The sequence below is a fragment of the Microtus pennsylvanicus genome, chromosome 12 (assembly GCF_037038515.1).
Source record: "Microtus pennsylvanicus isolate mMicPen1 chromosome 12, mMicPen1.hap1, whole genome shotgun sequence".
NCBI lineage: Eukaryota > Metazoa > Chordata > Mammalia > Rodentia > Cricetidae > Microtus > Microtus pennsylvanicus.
The window spans coordinates 62,849,898-62,865,406 of record NC_134590.1 but is presented as its reverse complement, the minus strand read 5'-3'; the positions used below and the strand labels follow the sequence as shown (position 1 = coordinate 62,865,406).

Sequence of the window (15,509 nt, the reverse complement as noted above, 5' to 3'; positions counted from 1 at the left end):
TCTACTAGCTGGCTTTCACCAGTTTAGGGCAGAACCAAGCTACCAGCCAATCCCATCAGCATGAATCAGGACAAGAGCAATTTCCTGTCAGCTGAGGCAATGGGTTACTGATTTCCCAGGTCTATTCTGAATGGGAGCATTAAACTGCAGGTGGCAAGCCTACGCAGCAGCCACATTAAAGGAGCAGGAGGCAGGTAAGATCCGGGGTTGCACGGGGAGGTGTGTCAGGGACTCGAGGACAGCACAGAGGATGACAAGTTGCAGTCATAGCCCTGGGATCCCCTGGGTTTTGAGAACACGGACAAGGGAGATAAGCTGGAGCTTCACTTTGTTGAGGAGTACAGAAGTCCCCAGCTAGGAAGTAAGTCCCCTACAACCCCACTGGGGAAGGCACCTTCCTCGTGCCTCAACTGTCTCACTGGAAGATAAGCTATGGTGAGATGCCGAGTGAGGTCCTCTGAAGACTGAGTGCCCCCTTATGTTGCCATTTCAGCGGGCAGGAGAGATGCTTGGGGATCTAAGAAGCCCCTAACCACCAATCACACGAGAAACTTCATCTGCACCGGCAGTGCTGGGGACGACAGGGGCATGGCTCTCCCTGATGGTCCAACGGGCCAGTGGCCAAGGAAACGTAGACCACATCTTCTGTGAACAAAGGGTGGGTAGAGCCCCTGGAGGACACCAGGCATCTGTGTCTGCAGGTGCCTGTGGGCAGGTTCACAGGGACGTGGCTGGAAAGGGGTGTTCAATGTTAGGACCAGGAATCCCAGCAGCTGCCCACTACCTCAGCCCCGAACCACAACTGGCCAGCCAAGTTGTCATGCCGGATCTCCTCAGGAAACTTGACGCAGAAATCCCGAGGGGCACGGTCTTGAGGGATACACTCCTCCATGATCTGATTAATGATGTTTAACACATTGTCCTGAAACAGAAAGAAAGATTGCTCACCCGAACTACACACACGTCTGGCAGCACATCCTGCCTCCCCACAGCAGACTCAGAGGGAAATGACTACAACCATTCCCTCCTGGGACAATACCAATGTGTCCCCTAGTGGCCTGTTGCTAGAACACAACCCTGTGACTTGGCTGAGAAGCAGATTTCATATCACTCTTTGTAACAACTGAGCAGTCTTCATAGAAAGAAGACCACTTCCCTCCTGCCTGCCCCCTGCATGTCACGGTTCCCCCAGGTGCCTCTGCATGCCCAGACACATTCTCTCGGACACTAGGTCAGTGGACTGCTATGAGAACTTGACTCTGAGGACTGGGGGGAAAGCTCAGCAGATCCAATGCTTGCTGTGTAAATATGAGGACCCGAGTTTGGATCCCTAGCACCTACTCTTAAAAGAAGCCCGTCGCAGCACAGCTGTGACCTCAGCACTGGGGGAGAGGTGGAGCTAGGAAGACCCAGGGGACTTGCTGGCTCCAGTTTCAGAGAGAGATCTTACCTCAAAATAAGGTGGAGCGCAACTGAGTACTGCTGGCCTCCACATCTGCACACAGGCACCACACAGGCACACACACACACACACACACACACACACACGCTTGTGCACGCGCATGCGCGGCTTTCAATGTCCATTTCTGAAGCATTATTATTCACAGTACAGGCCTAGGCTATCCTTGGCATGTCCACCTACCTCTGGGCAGTGACATTGCTGAGGGCCACCATTGAAAGCAGCCCTTGCACTATGTGAAAGTCTCCCCCGGAGTGGGGATGTCAGTTTCTACAACAGAGTTAACATCCAAGTATGAGCAAAAGGGTCCCCCAGCCCCAGTGATGACCAGCTGGGGACCCTCGTCCTCAGTTTTCTCACAGGCTCAGGGACACAAATCCACATCTTACCAGGTAAGGTAGTCTGCTGGGTCAGCTCTTTCAGACACTCCTCCTCCTCCAAGCAGTAACCCTGGTCTGGGACCAGCAGAAGGACAGCCAAGCACCTCATACAAAGGCAGCTCCAACTCCACCCCAGTGGCTGTGCTACCTATGGCAGGGCACCGACTTTCCTGATCTTCAGAAACAAAATGGAGACCACAGTTCCACGGCAGCTTGGAGTCTGCATACACAGTTTGTAAAACTCGGGACCTTCCGTACACAGCTGCTTGTTTGTTCTGTTTGACACAATGTCTCATTTTGTAGCCTGGGCTGGCCAGGAACTTGTGAGATCCCCACTGAGATTCCAGTTGATAGAGCTGTTTGGGGAAGTTGTGCAAATCAGGGAGCAGAGCTTCCCTGGGGGAACAGGCCACCAGGAATAGGTGTATTCTCTCTATACATACGCACAAGCTATAAAGAGTCCCGTGAAAGAGAAGCTCAACAAAGCCAAAAACAGTTCAGTTGAGATGGTGAATAAAACTGACAAACTAACACATTCAGGAGACGCAGCTCACAAGAGAGAAGACATCGCTACACAGCCTACAGATATTAAAATGGCTGCATGAACAACTTATGCTGACAACTTAGAAGAAAACTACCTTACAGTAGACTCCCAAAGCTCTTCGAGAAGAAACAGAAAACCTGAAAGGTTCTGTATATTTTCAATAAAATGAATCTAAGGTTAGAAATATTCCCACAGAGAAATCTCTGGATCCAAACAGAAAAATAACAACAATTTGACACAAACTCATGACCCTTTCCCTTCAAAAAAAAAAAAAAGGAGAAATGAGAGCATCTCCCAACACATTCTATAGGTGTGCATTATCCAGACACCAAACCTTCCTGAATAGAGATGGAGAACTCGTATCATTTTAAATTCATTTTGAGGCAGAGACTTATGTACACCAGACTGGCCTCGAACTTGCTGTGCAGCCACGGCTCTCCTTGAACCCCTAATCTTCTCTACCTCTCAAGTGCCAGGTTACAGGTGTGTGACAACATACCTGGCCATACTATATACAAATTTCCTAACAAAATTTGAGGAGGTTGAATAAAAAGCATGCTGTACCATGAGAGTAGAGACAGAAGCTCTAGATTCCGTGCTTCTAAGCAGCATGCCTGACCTCTTATGTTTTGTTTTCCTATTTTGTGGCTGGTCACAGGCATTGAACCCCTGGCCTTACACACACTAAACAGAGTTCCTATGTCCCAGCCATTCTACAGTTTAAAAGTTTACTTTTGTTAAGAATAGGGCCAAAATCTGTCTTTATGTGATGCCCAGTTGATTCCTCTGTCCTCTTTCTCCTGGGGAACTGAATGGTACCTTCCACCACTCTAACAGCCATGGCCCTCTGACTTAGAGGCACCTAGCAATGCCATTGTTTTTTGTTGTTAAAATATATGTAATAATGCAATACAGGAGTCATCTTGTCTGGCAGGACCAGAGGAGTGCAAGATCTCTTCCAAAGCTACATAATTGTAACTAACTACAGAAATGGTGAGGAGCCTGCGTGTATGGACTGGCACGGTATCAAACTTTCAGCAGTTTGGCACAGCTTACTGCCATTTATGTGATGCCCTGATTGTTATCAGAAAGTGGATAAGGCATATCATTAAAGAAGGAAGCAGGAGCCATGGTGGTGCACAACTATACTTAGATGGTTGAGACAAGAGGCCTATGAGTTCAAGCCCAACCGGGCTAAGTAAAACCCCATCTCACAAAGCACATGAAGAAAAAAAGAGAGGAAATAAAATAAAGAGGTGAGAAAGAGAGTCACGGAAGAAGAGGAAAAGGTAGCATTTTAGATCAGTCACTCAGTACCCACCCCGTTTCTACGATAAACTGAGTGCTCACTGTGTGCTAGGAACTGGGGGTGAACTAGTGGAAGTCACAGAGCCCTGCCTTGCAGCACACGCATGCAGCTGATGCTGGGCAATGGCAAGAATAAAATGGAAAAACGTAAAGGTAGTCAATACCATTTACCATAAGAAACTTGATATCCCAATAGCCACAAAGAAAATATTTGACAAAACTCCAACATCCATTCCTGGTAAGAGCCCTTGGCAAGCTATAAATAGAAGGCAACTTCCTTGTCATGGTAAAGGGGTTCTGCAGAAATCCTACAGCAATACGCTTGATGACAAAGGACTGACCACTGACTGTCCAAGGTGAGAACAAGTCTGTTCAGCATGTATGCTCAGCACTGAACTCCAGGAGGGTTTCAGGGAGCAGGGTATGGCACACAACACAAAAATGAAGAGAGAAGTAAAAATCTGGGGTTGGATAGATGATTCAGAAGTTAAAAGTGCATGCTGCACTTACAGAGAACCCGAGTTCAATTCTCTGCACCCTCACAAGGCAGCTCACAATTGCCTGTAGTTCAGCTGCAGGGGGATCTGACACCCTCTTCTGGCCTGTACTCATGTGCACACACCCACACAGTTACACATGCATGCACACAATCTAATAAAAATAAAATTTTAAAGAAGCACAAACCTTTATTTTCAGAAAACATTTATACAATATCTATTAGACTCTAAAGAACACTGTCAAAACTAGTACATGAATTAGAAAGTGATCCATGAAATGCATTTTGGAAACAGGCACAGTCCAGCTACTTGCTGAGGCAGAAATATCTCTTGATCCCAAGAGTTCAAGTCCAGCTTAAGCAACATAGAGACTCCCAGCTTAAAACTGTAATGTGTGTGTGTGTGTGTTCTTTCAGTTTCTTGGCATACAATCCCTAAAACCCTTGCAGTTTCTGAGGTAATAGAGTCTTTGCCTATGTTAATGAGATGACAGGTAGCCAGGCTCAGAGCAGCCTCAGGATGGGACTAGTCACTCTAGGGCACAAACTCAGGAGAGGGCATCAGTCACACCTGTGCAGGAAACCAAAGGACAGACAGGGTTCAGAGGGCTTCTGGGCTGGTAAGTTCATCTGCAGTCTAGGATGGTAGTATTTTCCAACTCCACAGAGACAGGGGTGCCCTGTTCAGATTATGTCCGGATATCACCCTTGAGTGATCTACACACACGGACACCTGCCTCCTTTGTCATAAATATCACAGGTAAAGGAAGCACTCACCTGAACTCTGACACTGTCTTCAGGAAGCATTGAACCACTGAACTGAGGGCACCCATATGGTAGGGTGGAATACTATGCTTCTATTGTCAGAGTGGTAAGGGATTCTGTAAGATGGGAGGGCAGAGAGCAGCAAGAATAGTGCAGTGTGACCTGCATTCCCTCGAAAAGGCCTCAGGTCACAAGATCAGTTTATAGAAATCCATTCTTTCTACAGAGCAGCACCAAGCACTCACAGGCTAAACTCGATAGAGTAGTGCCAGCTGGAACACCATAAAGAGACATGAAATGCTGGGTTCACAGGCAAAACTTGCACAAGGTGCCAAGGATCGGAACTGGAGCCCCCAAGCTACACATGCTGGGCCTAAGCCATCTAACAGGTACCAGTGGGGCTAGGAAGCACTGCCGTAGATGTCTGGATGGGGCAGGGGAGAAACTGAGTCAACACAGATAGCACGGCCATAGAGGAGCTAAGAAAAAGAGAGAGCTGAATCCTGAACCTAAGAGACTAGAAAGGGAAGGAGGTGTGATTGTGGTTGTGAGGTAAGACAGGGAACAGGGTCCTGGGAGCCAAGTAACAAGGAATAGTGCTGAGGGCTGTGCACAATCTCTTGTCCCCATGCTTCCCACCCAGACCGTAAGATAAGGAAAGGAGGTGTGTCCTTAAGAAACGGCCTGGACCTAAGTGTTCCCCCAGACCCTTCTCACAGCACAAGGCTCACCATGATGAGCCCTCACCCTTGACCTAAGAAGAGACCACCAGCTTGACATTCCTTTCCCCAATCTACCTAAAATAATAGTCACTGACATCAATGCATACCTAGCTAGTCAGAGAGAGACTTTAAGCTGGTCACAGCCATATCCCAAAGTACACACAGCTGCCCTCCTTCCCAACAGACAGGAGCAGGAGGAAGGAGCCTTCAGCCCCTCTGAGCATCTGTCCTGCAGGTGGCTCCCTAGTAACTGTTGTTTCCAGCAGGAGCTCCTGGAAGCAGGGAAGCTGGCCCTGGAGAAGCCTAGAACTTCCAGACAGACACGTGGTAGGTGGCGGCTGTGTTGAACATCTCAGAGCCACAGACCCCAAAGAAGGAGCAGATTATGATGCGCAGGCAGGGTCTTTACACCGGAGCTCCGTGGGAAGAGGCCATAGACAAGAACATGGGAACGACCGCCTGGAGGCGGCCTGGAGATGATCACCCTGGCTATTTTGTGGAGACCATGTGCAGCAAGGCCCTGAGGACCACAGTGACAGAAATGGGCTGACTGTCAGGTGAGCATGCACCAGACGCACCTCCCAGAACAGAGGACCCAGCCAGAACTCACAAAGAAGGTTCCTGAACTTTCTGGAAGGCTGTGCTTGTCACTTGACAAAACTTTGTCCCTGCTGGAAACGCCTCGTGAATGCTTGCTACACTGGAAGAAAATGCTGCTGGCAAGGTATTTTTAGCAGCAGCTTCCAGGGCTGTCTCTGAATTATGCAGCAAATGCTCCCAGCACCATGAGTCAGCAGCCAAGTGCAGTAACGTCCCCCACTAGCTCTGCACACATTACCCAGGGCAGCCAGAGCAAAAACCTCCCTATCAGCTCCTGGCCCTCAGCTTCTGCTCTTCCCAAATGCCCAGTACAGTTAGCACTTGTACTATGTCTATCTCCCAATCCCACATCACCCTGCCCAAAAATGCTCCTCTTGGGTCTCATTTCTTCATTACCTCCAGGGCCCTGATTACAATCCTTCCGGGCGTGATCAGATGGCAAAGGTACATACTTACCAAGGACAGGTCACAACATCTATCCTTGCTTACACTTACCCAAGCAAGAATCTCCCCCTCCAAGACCTCCTCCCTCAAGATGAAGACGCATACCCCGATGCCCCCACCTGCCCACTCACCTGGCAGGAGCGGAACTGGCTGACGAGCAGTGTGCACCGCTGGGGCTCCTTCCGCCCATCCAGGCTGTCCAGCTCTGCAGCCACCTGGTTCAACTCCTCATCAGCGTAGTAGAACTGGGCCAGCAGCTGTGGGTCTGACCTCTGCAGGAGAGAGATGTGCCAGGAGCATGAGGAACTGGTGACTGCTGGTGGAGACACAGTAACCACTGACCTTGTTCCTACAGGGTGAGCTGCCATTGGGATGATCCCCAGGGCTGAGTCCCTAACCTGAACTCTTCTACCCCAAGAAGTAGCCATGTCATCAGATTTCTATATAAGAACCTTTAGGAATACAACCAGAGCCAGGTCACTTAACTCATCCTATACAAAAGATTCGCATTAGGATCACAGGTAAGAGGAAGAGAGAGGCGCAGGGCCCTGGGATGACAGAAAACCTCTTGGGGGGGGGTTATATAAGTCAGGCCTGGTGGCACACACCTGCCAGCCCAGCACGAGGGAGGCTGAGGCAGGAAGACTGTATTGATATGAGCCTGAGTTATGTAATGAGATTGTGTATGAGAAAAAGTGTTTAATTCACAAGTCTAAACAGAAGTGACAAAGATGGCCACTGAAGAAAGTAGCCCAGAATAAGACGCTAATTTCCCTCCACTAAAGTGAGAAGGACTGGCAGGGCCTGGGGTCAATCCTCCAGTCCTGCCCCCTCAGCCCCGTTTCTGTAACACTGGGGAACACCCATTTCCTCAGCTCAGAGGCCTCCTTTCCACTGAACTCCTAGGCATTCCGGTCCTGCAATAACCGAACTCTAAGTAGAACTCAGGCTCCCTGTCCCTTCCCTCAGGCCGGATGCCTGCCCACTGTCTTTCTGCTGAAGCCTCACTGGCTGGCTTCTTTTTCTACACATGCACAGGAGGCCCACCACTCTGGGCCTTAGCACAAAGGTTCCCTAGGCTCTGAGGTATGACGGACTCTTCCCTTAGACCTGACAGTCCAGGATTCAGAGAGAGGAAGGGAAAGCAGGAAAGCCCCAGCATGCTTTGGTAAAGGATGCTCATGACCGCAAGGAGAAAGACATGGGAGAGGGCTGAGGATACATGGCTCAGAGGGAGAACATCTGCCTTGCATGCACAAGGCCCTGGTTCAACCTCTATTACCAGAAGGAAGTAAGACCCAAGAGCGTGAAACGTACCCAAATGTACCGACCCAGATTTACTGTGATGCTGTTCACCTGTGTGCACACATGCACACACAGCACCAAAGTGACACCTGGCCCACGCTCTCCCCCTCATGCATGTGGCTGTGTTTACACCACAGTGTATTAAACATAAGGGAGCTTCTGGCCACTATTTGTATTTTCCTTTTCCTTTCTTTTCCTTTCCCTCAGTGTCCCCCTTCACTGTCCCTTCCCTTTTGCTCTACAAGGCCAGGCTTCAGGGAGGCTTTTCTTTAACTAGAGGGCCTTTGTCACAGACATGCACCAGCCCTGAACCTCCCAACCAGCCAAAAGTACTGGAAGGGGAAGAGAAACCCCAGTTGTGGCCAAGAAGCCCCTCATGGGACTTGAACTCCCAGGGTCACCACTCAGAATTTGCACAGCACCTCACAGTCAGCTGTAGTGCCTGGTCAAGATGGGTATCAAACCTTCCCAAGGAATTCTGTAGACAGCCAAAAGACCCTGGTCTAGATGCAGACACAGCATCCTCCGCTTTACGTGGGTGATGACATCCTCTAGGAGAGAGAAAGGCTCCGGGTGCCACCTTCCCCTCCACACCTGGACTGACTTCTCAAGCTACTTCCACACTCAGGAGGGCTGTGACACAGAGACACTGTGATGAGATACGATCAAGATTTGTAGCTGGGGTCTGGAAGATGCCTCAGTGGGTAAAGGTCTACCGTGCAAGCATAATGACCTGAGTTCAGCTCATCAGAGCTCACTTGAGGCCAGATGCAGGAGCACACATCTATCACCCCAGAACAACAGGAGGTGGAGATAAGAGAGGCCCTCGAAGCTTACTACTGAGCAAGCTCGTAGGCCAGCTGGGCTGCACACAGAATAACAACAAAGAGACCATGTCTTCAACAGGACCAATGTCCAAGTCTGTCTTCTGACCTACGCATGTGTATCATGGCACACCCACATTCACAAACACTAATCCATGTGCGCAAGCACGCATGCACATATGCACACTACACAACTGAGATGGCTCAGCACATAAAGCCAACAACAGTGTCTGAATGCTGGGGCCCACATCATGGAAAGACCCAGACCCTGCAAGCTGTCCCGACCTCCACGTGCATGGACAAATGAAATAAGTTTAAAATAACTAAAACAAAAACCAAGGTGGGCTGGGTGGTAGTAGTGCATGCCTTTAATCCCAGCACGAGGGAGACAGAAGCAGATGGATCTCTGAGTTTGAGGCCAGGCTAGTCTATAGAGCGAGTTCCATGACATCCCGTGGTACACAGAGAAACCCTGCCCAAAAAAAAAAAGGAAAGAAAGAAAGGAAGGAAGGAAGAGGAAGGAAGGAAGGGAGGAAAGAAGGAAGGAAAGAAGGAAGGAAGGAAAGAAGGAAGGAAGGAAGGAAGGAAGGAAGGAAGGAAGGAAGGAAGGAAGGGAGGAAAAGGACAGGGTGACAGATGAGAGACACATTCATTCCTCTCTTCCCACAGCATAGCTCCTGTCCCTGTCCTCTCCTCTACATGGCCGTGGCTCTCCAAGGCTGAAGCTGTCAACTCATACTCTCTGACACCCAGGACCCCAATCTGGCTTGTGGTGCCACTAGCTTCTCCTCCTAGGTGCCAGGGCCCCTGGCATTCCCCAAGGAAGAAGAGCAGCCATAGGCACACCTATTTCCCAGTTGACAGAAACAGCTTCCTTCTGTGACCCCCTTCTCCTGGAAGGGGCATGGCTTCTCAGAGCAGAGACAAACTGTTGGCCACCCAATAGACTGTGCTGGGCACTCACCAACGGTAAGGGCCACTTTACCTGTCACCAAGCTTAGGGTGGTCACCCAGGTCAACACAACTGTAGTTCCCTTCTGACCTCAACCCACAAGCTTTCCAGCAAGATGAGTATGGAAGGTGGGGAAGGCAAGGTACAGTAGTAGCAGTCAGAGGGGACACCTCGCTGAGGCTGAACACCTCTCAGATCTAAAGCTTCTAAAGTCCTTGTGCAATTGTGCGTGATTGGCGAACAGCCTCCCTGTGTTCCCGTCAGCCCCTACTGCGGCTTGCAACGATCACTGTTCATCTCAGCAACCCGGCCAGGTACTGAATTTGGGGAACTGGATAATGTCACTTCCAAGAAGCAAAATGTATACAAGACAAGGAAGCAAGGTGAAGGGCTATTTCTAGATCAGAACCTCACTGCACACGAGCTGACCTCAGAGTCAAATGTTCTCACCACGCTAGAAAGAGGCTTGGCACAAACAAGGTGCAGAGAAGCTGAGAGTAGCCTAGGGTTGTCAGGAGAGCCCCATCTGTTATAGGCTCCCAGGCTGCAACCCATGACCCAGGAATGAACCCAGCCTCAAGAGCAAGAGGGTTACATGTGGTCTCCTTGGCCCACCTACCTCCCTCTTCTCTGCCAAAGTCAGCAAACACCCAAGTGTGCATGGGCAAGTGTGCACATGACCTGTGTGTGCATGCATTGTACATATGCATCTATATGCATGCATTTCTATTGTATGTGCATGCATATATGTATGCACAAATGCGTGAGTTCACTGTTCAGTCTAGGGAGGACCCAAGCAGAAGGCCCATGCCTGCTGGCATTCTAAACAAGCATATCCCCTGCTGGAGTCAAGTGCACCCTCTGCCCCGCATTCTCCATGGTGACTAGAATAGGGCACATTCTCTGTCTTGGAGCCCTCATGTAGATTTAGGGTAGATGCTGGGGAGGAGGACAATCAGTCTAGAAGGCCAGAGCCTCACCCCTCAAGCAGGTCCATGTCTGTGTTGTAACAACAGAAGAGCCCACTCAGTAGCCATGATAGTGCTGAGGGCCCAGGGCCAGGGCGACAGACCACAGAAAGAAACATGAAGGTTTCTGCCATAACTACTTCAGCATCTTTGGGGAGACCCTTCCATATCACTTGTCCCTGTTCACTCCACTTTACCGTGGAGCAGAAAGAGTTCTAGTGTAGACAGAGAAGGGAAGTCACCTGTTCCATCAGGTGGCATCTGACCTTTGGTTATAGGCTTGCTGCTAGGGGAGAAGCTATGCCTTGTCTACCCCCTGGGCAGGTACCCACAGCAGAATCAAAGGCAGCTGCTCTCAGGCACATCCAGGTGTGCTGATCCTCTCAGGCCTGTCTGTGGTCTGCAGCCTCACGGGTAGAAACTGCTGTGCTGCTCTGCTCAGCACCAGACCTCCCTGCTGAGCTGGTATCACTGTGGTGACTCCTCAGTCAAGCTTATGAACTATTCCACCACAGATTACCTTACCCAGTCCACATCCCTTCACAGACCCTCCCACCTTCCCATCCAGCCAGCATTAAACTGCCTACCAGGGGACCAAATACCAAAAGTCAGCAGGCCCTGTGACTCAGAACCAGGCCTGATTGACAGCATCAGCATCTTCAGCAGACCTCCTGCAGGGCTATCTGACCGTACAGAGACTTCTGCAACTTATACATACGTACGCATGCACACATGCATGCACACATGCATGCGCGCGCACACACACACACACACATGCACTCTATGCACCTGTAATCGCAAAAACAAGAGGCAGATAAAAGAGGTTTCCCAGGGGCTCACTGACCAGACAATCTAGTCAAACCCATAATCTCAAGTTTTAATGAGAGACTCTGTCTCAAAAAAACATAGTGGAGAACAAGCAAGAAAGACATCTGATATCAACCTCTGACCTCCATCAACATATATACATGTGAATGCACACATAAACATATTTACAAGCATACAGAAGAACCTGAGTTTGACTGAGCCAGTTACTAAAGAAAGCAGGACTACGTGGAAAACTGCAGCCAACGAAACTATCACACCTTGTAAATTTATCACTGGTTAATAAGTTTTGACACTGTAGATGATACAAATGAGTTAGCCTATGTTTCTGACATAGCACACTCATGACAAGTATCCAATCACCAGCATCCAGAATTCCTTGCACGCCTCTTACTCCAAAAGGCCAAGGTTCTGAGGATCGTGCATCTATACTGGCAATACACTGAGTCCACCACCAAGGACAGTGCACAGCGCTGCTGGGCCAAGTAACAAGATGTCAGCCCTCACCTTGCCCCACCGCAGCAAGCGTCCATATTTGGGCTGACCTGTATGCTTTCTGGGAGGATAAATGCCAGGAGTAGGAACTCACTGACAAGGTGGAAGGTGCCAATAATATATGGCACGGCTATGTTGTTTTAAAGAGCGCAGCTGTGCAATCAGGATCAGATCACCAAAAACCCTCCTGCTGAGCTTAGCAAGAATGCTGGGGCCTCTGCAGAAAAATGGAATCCTGTCCACACACATGCATACACACACACACACACACACACACAGAGAGACAGAGAGAGAGAGAGAGAGAGAGAGAGAGAGAGAGAGAGAGAGAGAGAGAGAGAGGTAGAGGGAAATAACTAGGGTGTCTATGGCTGAAGACCCACAGCTCCAGCCAGGTAGGAACATCCCAAACAAAGCATCCAACCTCAAACCCCACAGGAATAGCTTGGCTTTAAGTGTGTCTCCATAACCATAAGTACAAGCATACTCACACTCACTTCCCCTGTGAGGGTCCGGAGGCCATTTGGGTACTGCAGACTTGACACTGGTGCACACAAAACCTCGTTTGCTCTCACTTGGTTTTGATTTCTATAAGTTAAAGTCCGGAAAACCATATATACAATGTCTAGACCAGTAAGTAGCAGGTGGGGTTTATGAACACATATACATGCACACACATGAATGAGCACACTCACATGTACACACACACACACACAATCTACATGCACACACACCGCAGGCCCATAACACCTTGAGCAGAAGAGATTAAGAGTGTTCACAAAATTTTACAAAAACATAAAATGCCTGTGCTATTTTAAAATTCCAGCTGCCGACAGAGAGCAAGTACCAGCCCCCTCAGGATTTGGGTTTCCTATGTCCCTCACAGGCCGAAGTGTGGAAGCAGAATGGATTCTTAATTATTGCATCAGTCATGCCTATCCAAAGGCCCAGGTGCTGCGCAAGAGGAAACCTCCAGGCAGGGGTCCCAGGAAATGAATTAACAAACCCAATAAGATTCAATTTGTCCTGATTAACAGGATCCAAGAAAAAATTTTGGTTACTAAGTCTCTCATTGTAAGTATGCAGAATGGGGCCCAAACAGCCAACTCACCAACTCATCAGTGCTGCCCAGCTTGGGGGACACTGGTCCCTTTCAGGCTGGCCACAGGCCTGAGGCAGGGAAGCAGCGTAGAAGGCCATGGAACAAACGGCCACGGTCAGACTGGTTTCAAGTGTTTTGATGTCCCAAAAGAAAATGTGTACAGCCAAGGGACTGCTGTATGGTGTGAAGACGTGGAAATAAGCCCCGCAGCATCGTGAAACCACACGTTCCACAGCAAAGGAAACCCACAGGTCAGAACGGGTGTTAGGCTTTCTTCACCCTTTCCCAACAAAGCTTCAGATCACCCTGGGTACGGAAGTGCGTAAAACAGGTAAACAAATCAGACATTTACCCATAAATTAATCATAAAGAAGCTTTATTTTAAGACAATTCTTTGAGGGCTGGAGAAATGATTCTGGAGAAAGATCTTCTGTGCAAACATGAGGGCTTGAGTCCAGTCAGATCCCTGGAACCCACACTGAAAAGCCATGCAAGACGACACACATTTGTAATCCCAGTGCTCCCGTGAAGAGATGAGCGGACGGAACAGGAAAAACCTCTGAGGCTCACAGGTCGGTTAGCCTTGTGTGCACGCAATGACAAACAAGGCGGAAATCTGATACAAACGAGGCAGACGGGAAGGACCAGCATCTGAAGTTGTCCTCTGACCCCTGTGGTGGGAATGTGCCGGCAATCACATACATACACACATGCCACACACACAAAGAGACAGGCAGAAGACACATAGATATACTGAGCAATTGAAAGTTTAAGCCACAATACCGAATGGACCAGTACAACACTAACTCTAAGAAGCTGATTATATTATTTCTTCACTCAAATGCCTGGTCCCTGAGGAGTGTAGCTGTCACTGTAGACACAGTCATGGTGTGAGCTTGGGTCCTACCCACAAGGCTCTTTGATCAGCCATGGGTACCCTGAAGTGTTTCCCTGTAGTTCAGAGGACTTCTGGCTGGGCTGGGGCAGAATTGGAGATCACAGAACCTGAACCACCTGTAGAGATCCTGCTCACGTGATCCACTCCAGACAAATCAGCCTGGGTCCCGGGTAGGACTGCCCATCAGTGCCTTTGGTGCTGCAGTCCAGGAGGGAGATTGGAGACTATGGATTGGATGTTAGAGACTTTGAATCTAGAACCCTGCCCAGGGCCACAGCAAGGACCCTCAGGCCTCTCCAGTGGAAGAGGAGGGTAGACCAGGGCCAGACCAGGTCTGCACTCTTGCTTCCTAATAAGACACAAACACGGCAGTTAAGGACATGAAATGATGCCGTGTGGCTCTGGACAGCAACCTCATGGTCTTGGTCAGGTTCCAGGTAGGAGAATAACAGTCTGTCAGGTAGCAGGACTTGTGACCTGCACAGATGGTAGGACAGGCAGCATCATGGACCAGAGAGGACAGTTTCTGCCCCAGTTCAGCCCATGAGTGGCACAAGCCTAGAAGATTCTTCCTTAAGCCGTTGTCCCCAGAATGTCAGCTGGGATCTAAATGCTGATTTCCAAGAGGAACCCCACCACATAACCAGCTAAGTGACACTTACTGCCCCAGCATTCAGAATGCCACCTTTCAGTCTTGGCACATCTCTAGGCAGTGGCCATACATGAACTTTAAGAAGAGATTAGAAAGCTCAGTGAAGGGATGGTCAACCATAGTGCCAGCCCGGGTCATGACCTCTCCTGGACCAGGTCGCTAGACTCTGCGTTCCACTCCCGCAAACCAAAAAGCATCACAGAAAACCAAGAAAGCCTCTGGGGGTTCCTTAATTCAGGTGCTCTCCATAGCAGGTGTCTATCCAGCAGCTGCTCAGGCCACACACAACCATGGATGGAACTGCTCATTGTCTCCAAACACTGCCCTAGGCCCTCCTGGGGTACCCTTGCCCCCACTCAAGTACCTAGAGGTCTCAGCATACCACACATGCCTCCTGCCTGACCTAGATCCTCAGAGGTACGCGGCCGCTGGGAACCCTGTCTGTCCCTAGGTCGCTCTCTGAAGGACAAGCTGACACTTGTTTTTGTTCACATTAGCAAACACTATCACTGTGGTAAAATAAAAACAAACCATTTCACTAATGTGATTAAAGGGATGATGACCCGAGGGAAGAGAAGAATCTGCAACCTCAACCCTGAAGGGATCAGATGGGCTCCAACCTCCAGTCCCAAACACTTCCTCCGCGGTCCATCCCCTGCTAAATGACCCTGCAGTGCTGTGACAGGCATCAAGAATGCCTGGTACATTGCATGTACAGTCCCTAGAGTCCCCATTAGTGCACACCAGAATGACAGCTAGAAACAGTTAGCCAG

At 49.5% G+C, this 15,509-nt stretch overlaps 1 protein-coding gene across 4 annotated transcripts in view; it reads right to left on the bottom strand.

The window, feature by feature from the left end:
• Positions 1-15,509, bottom strand: part of Zfyve28 (zinc finger FYVE-type containing 28) — a 95,509-nt gene that overhangs the window by 43,125 nt on the left and 36,875 nt on the right. For all 4 annotated transcript variants that reach the window (XR_012907314.1, XM_075943900.1, XM_075943901.1 and 1 more), the window contains exons 2-3: positions 6,850-6,990; positions 785-922 (exon numbers count right to left, since the gene is read on the bottom strand). Coding sequence is in view for 3 of the 4 variants with exons in the window: in XM_075943900.1 (XP_075800015.1) it covers positions 785-922; positions 6,850-6,990 (279 nt within the window). In the remaining variant the exon portion in view is untranslated. The remainder of the gene's footprint in view (positions 1-784; positions 923-6,849; positions 6,991-15,509) is intronic.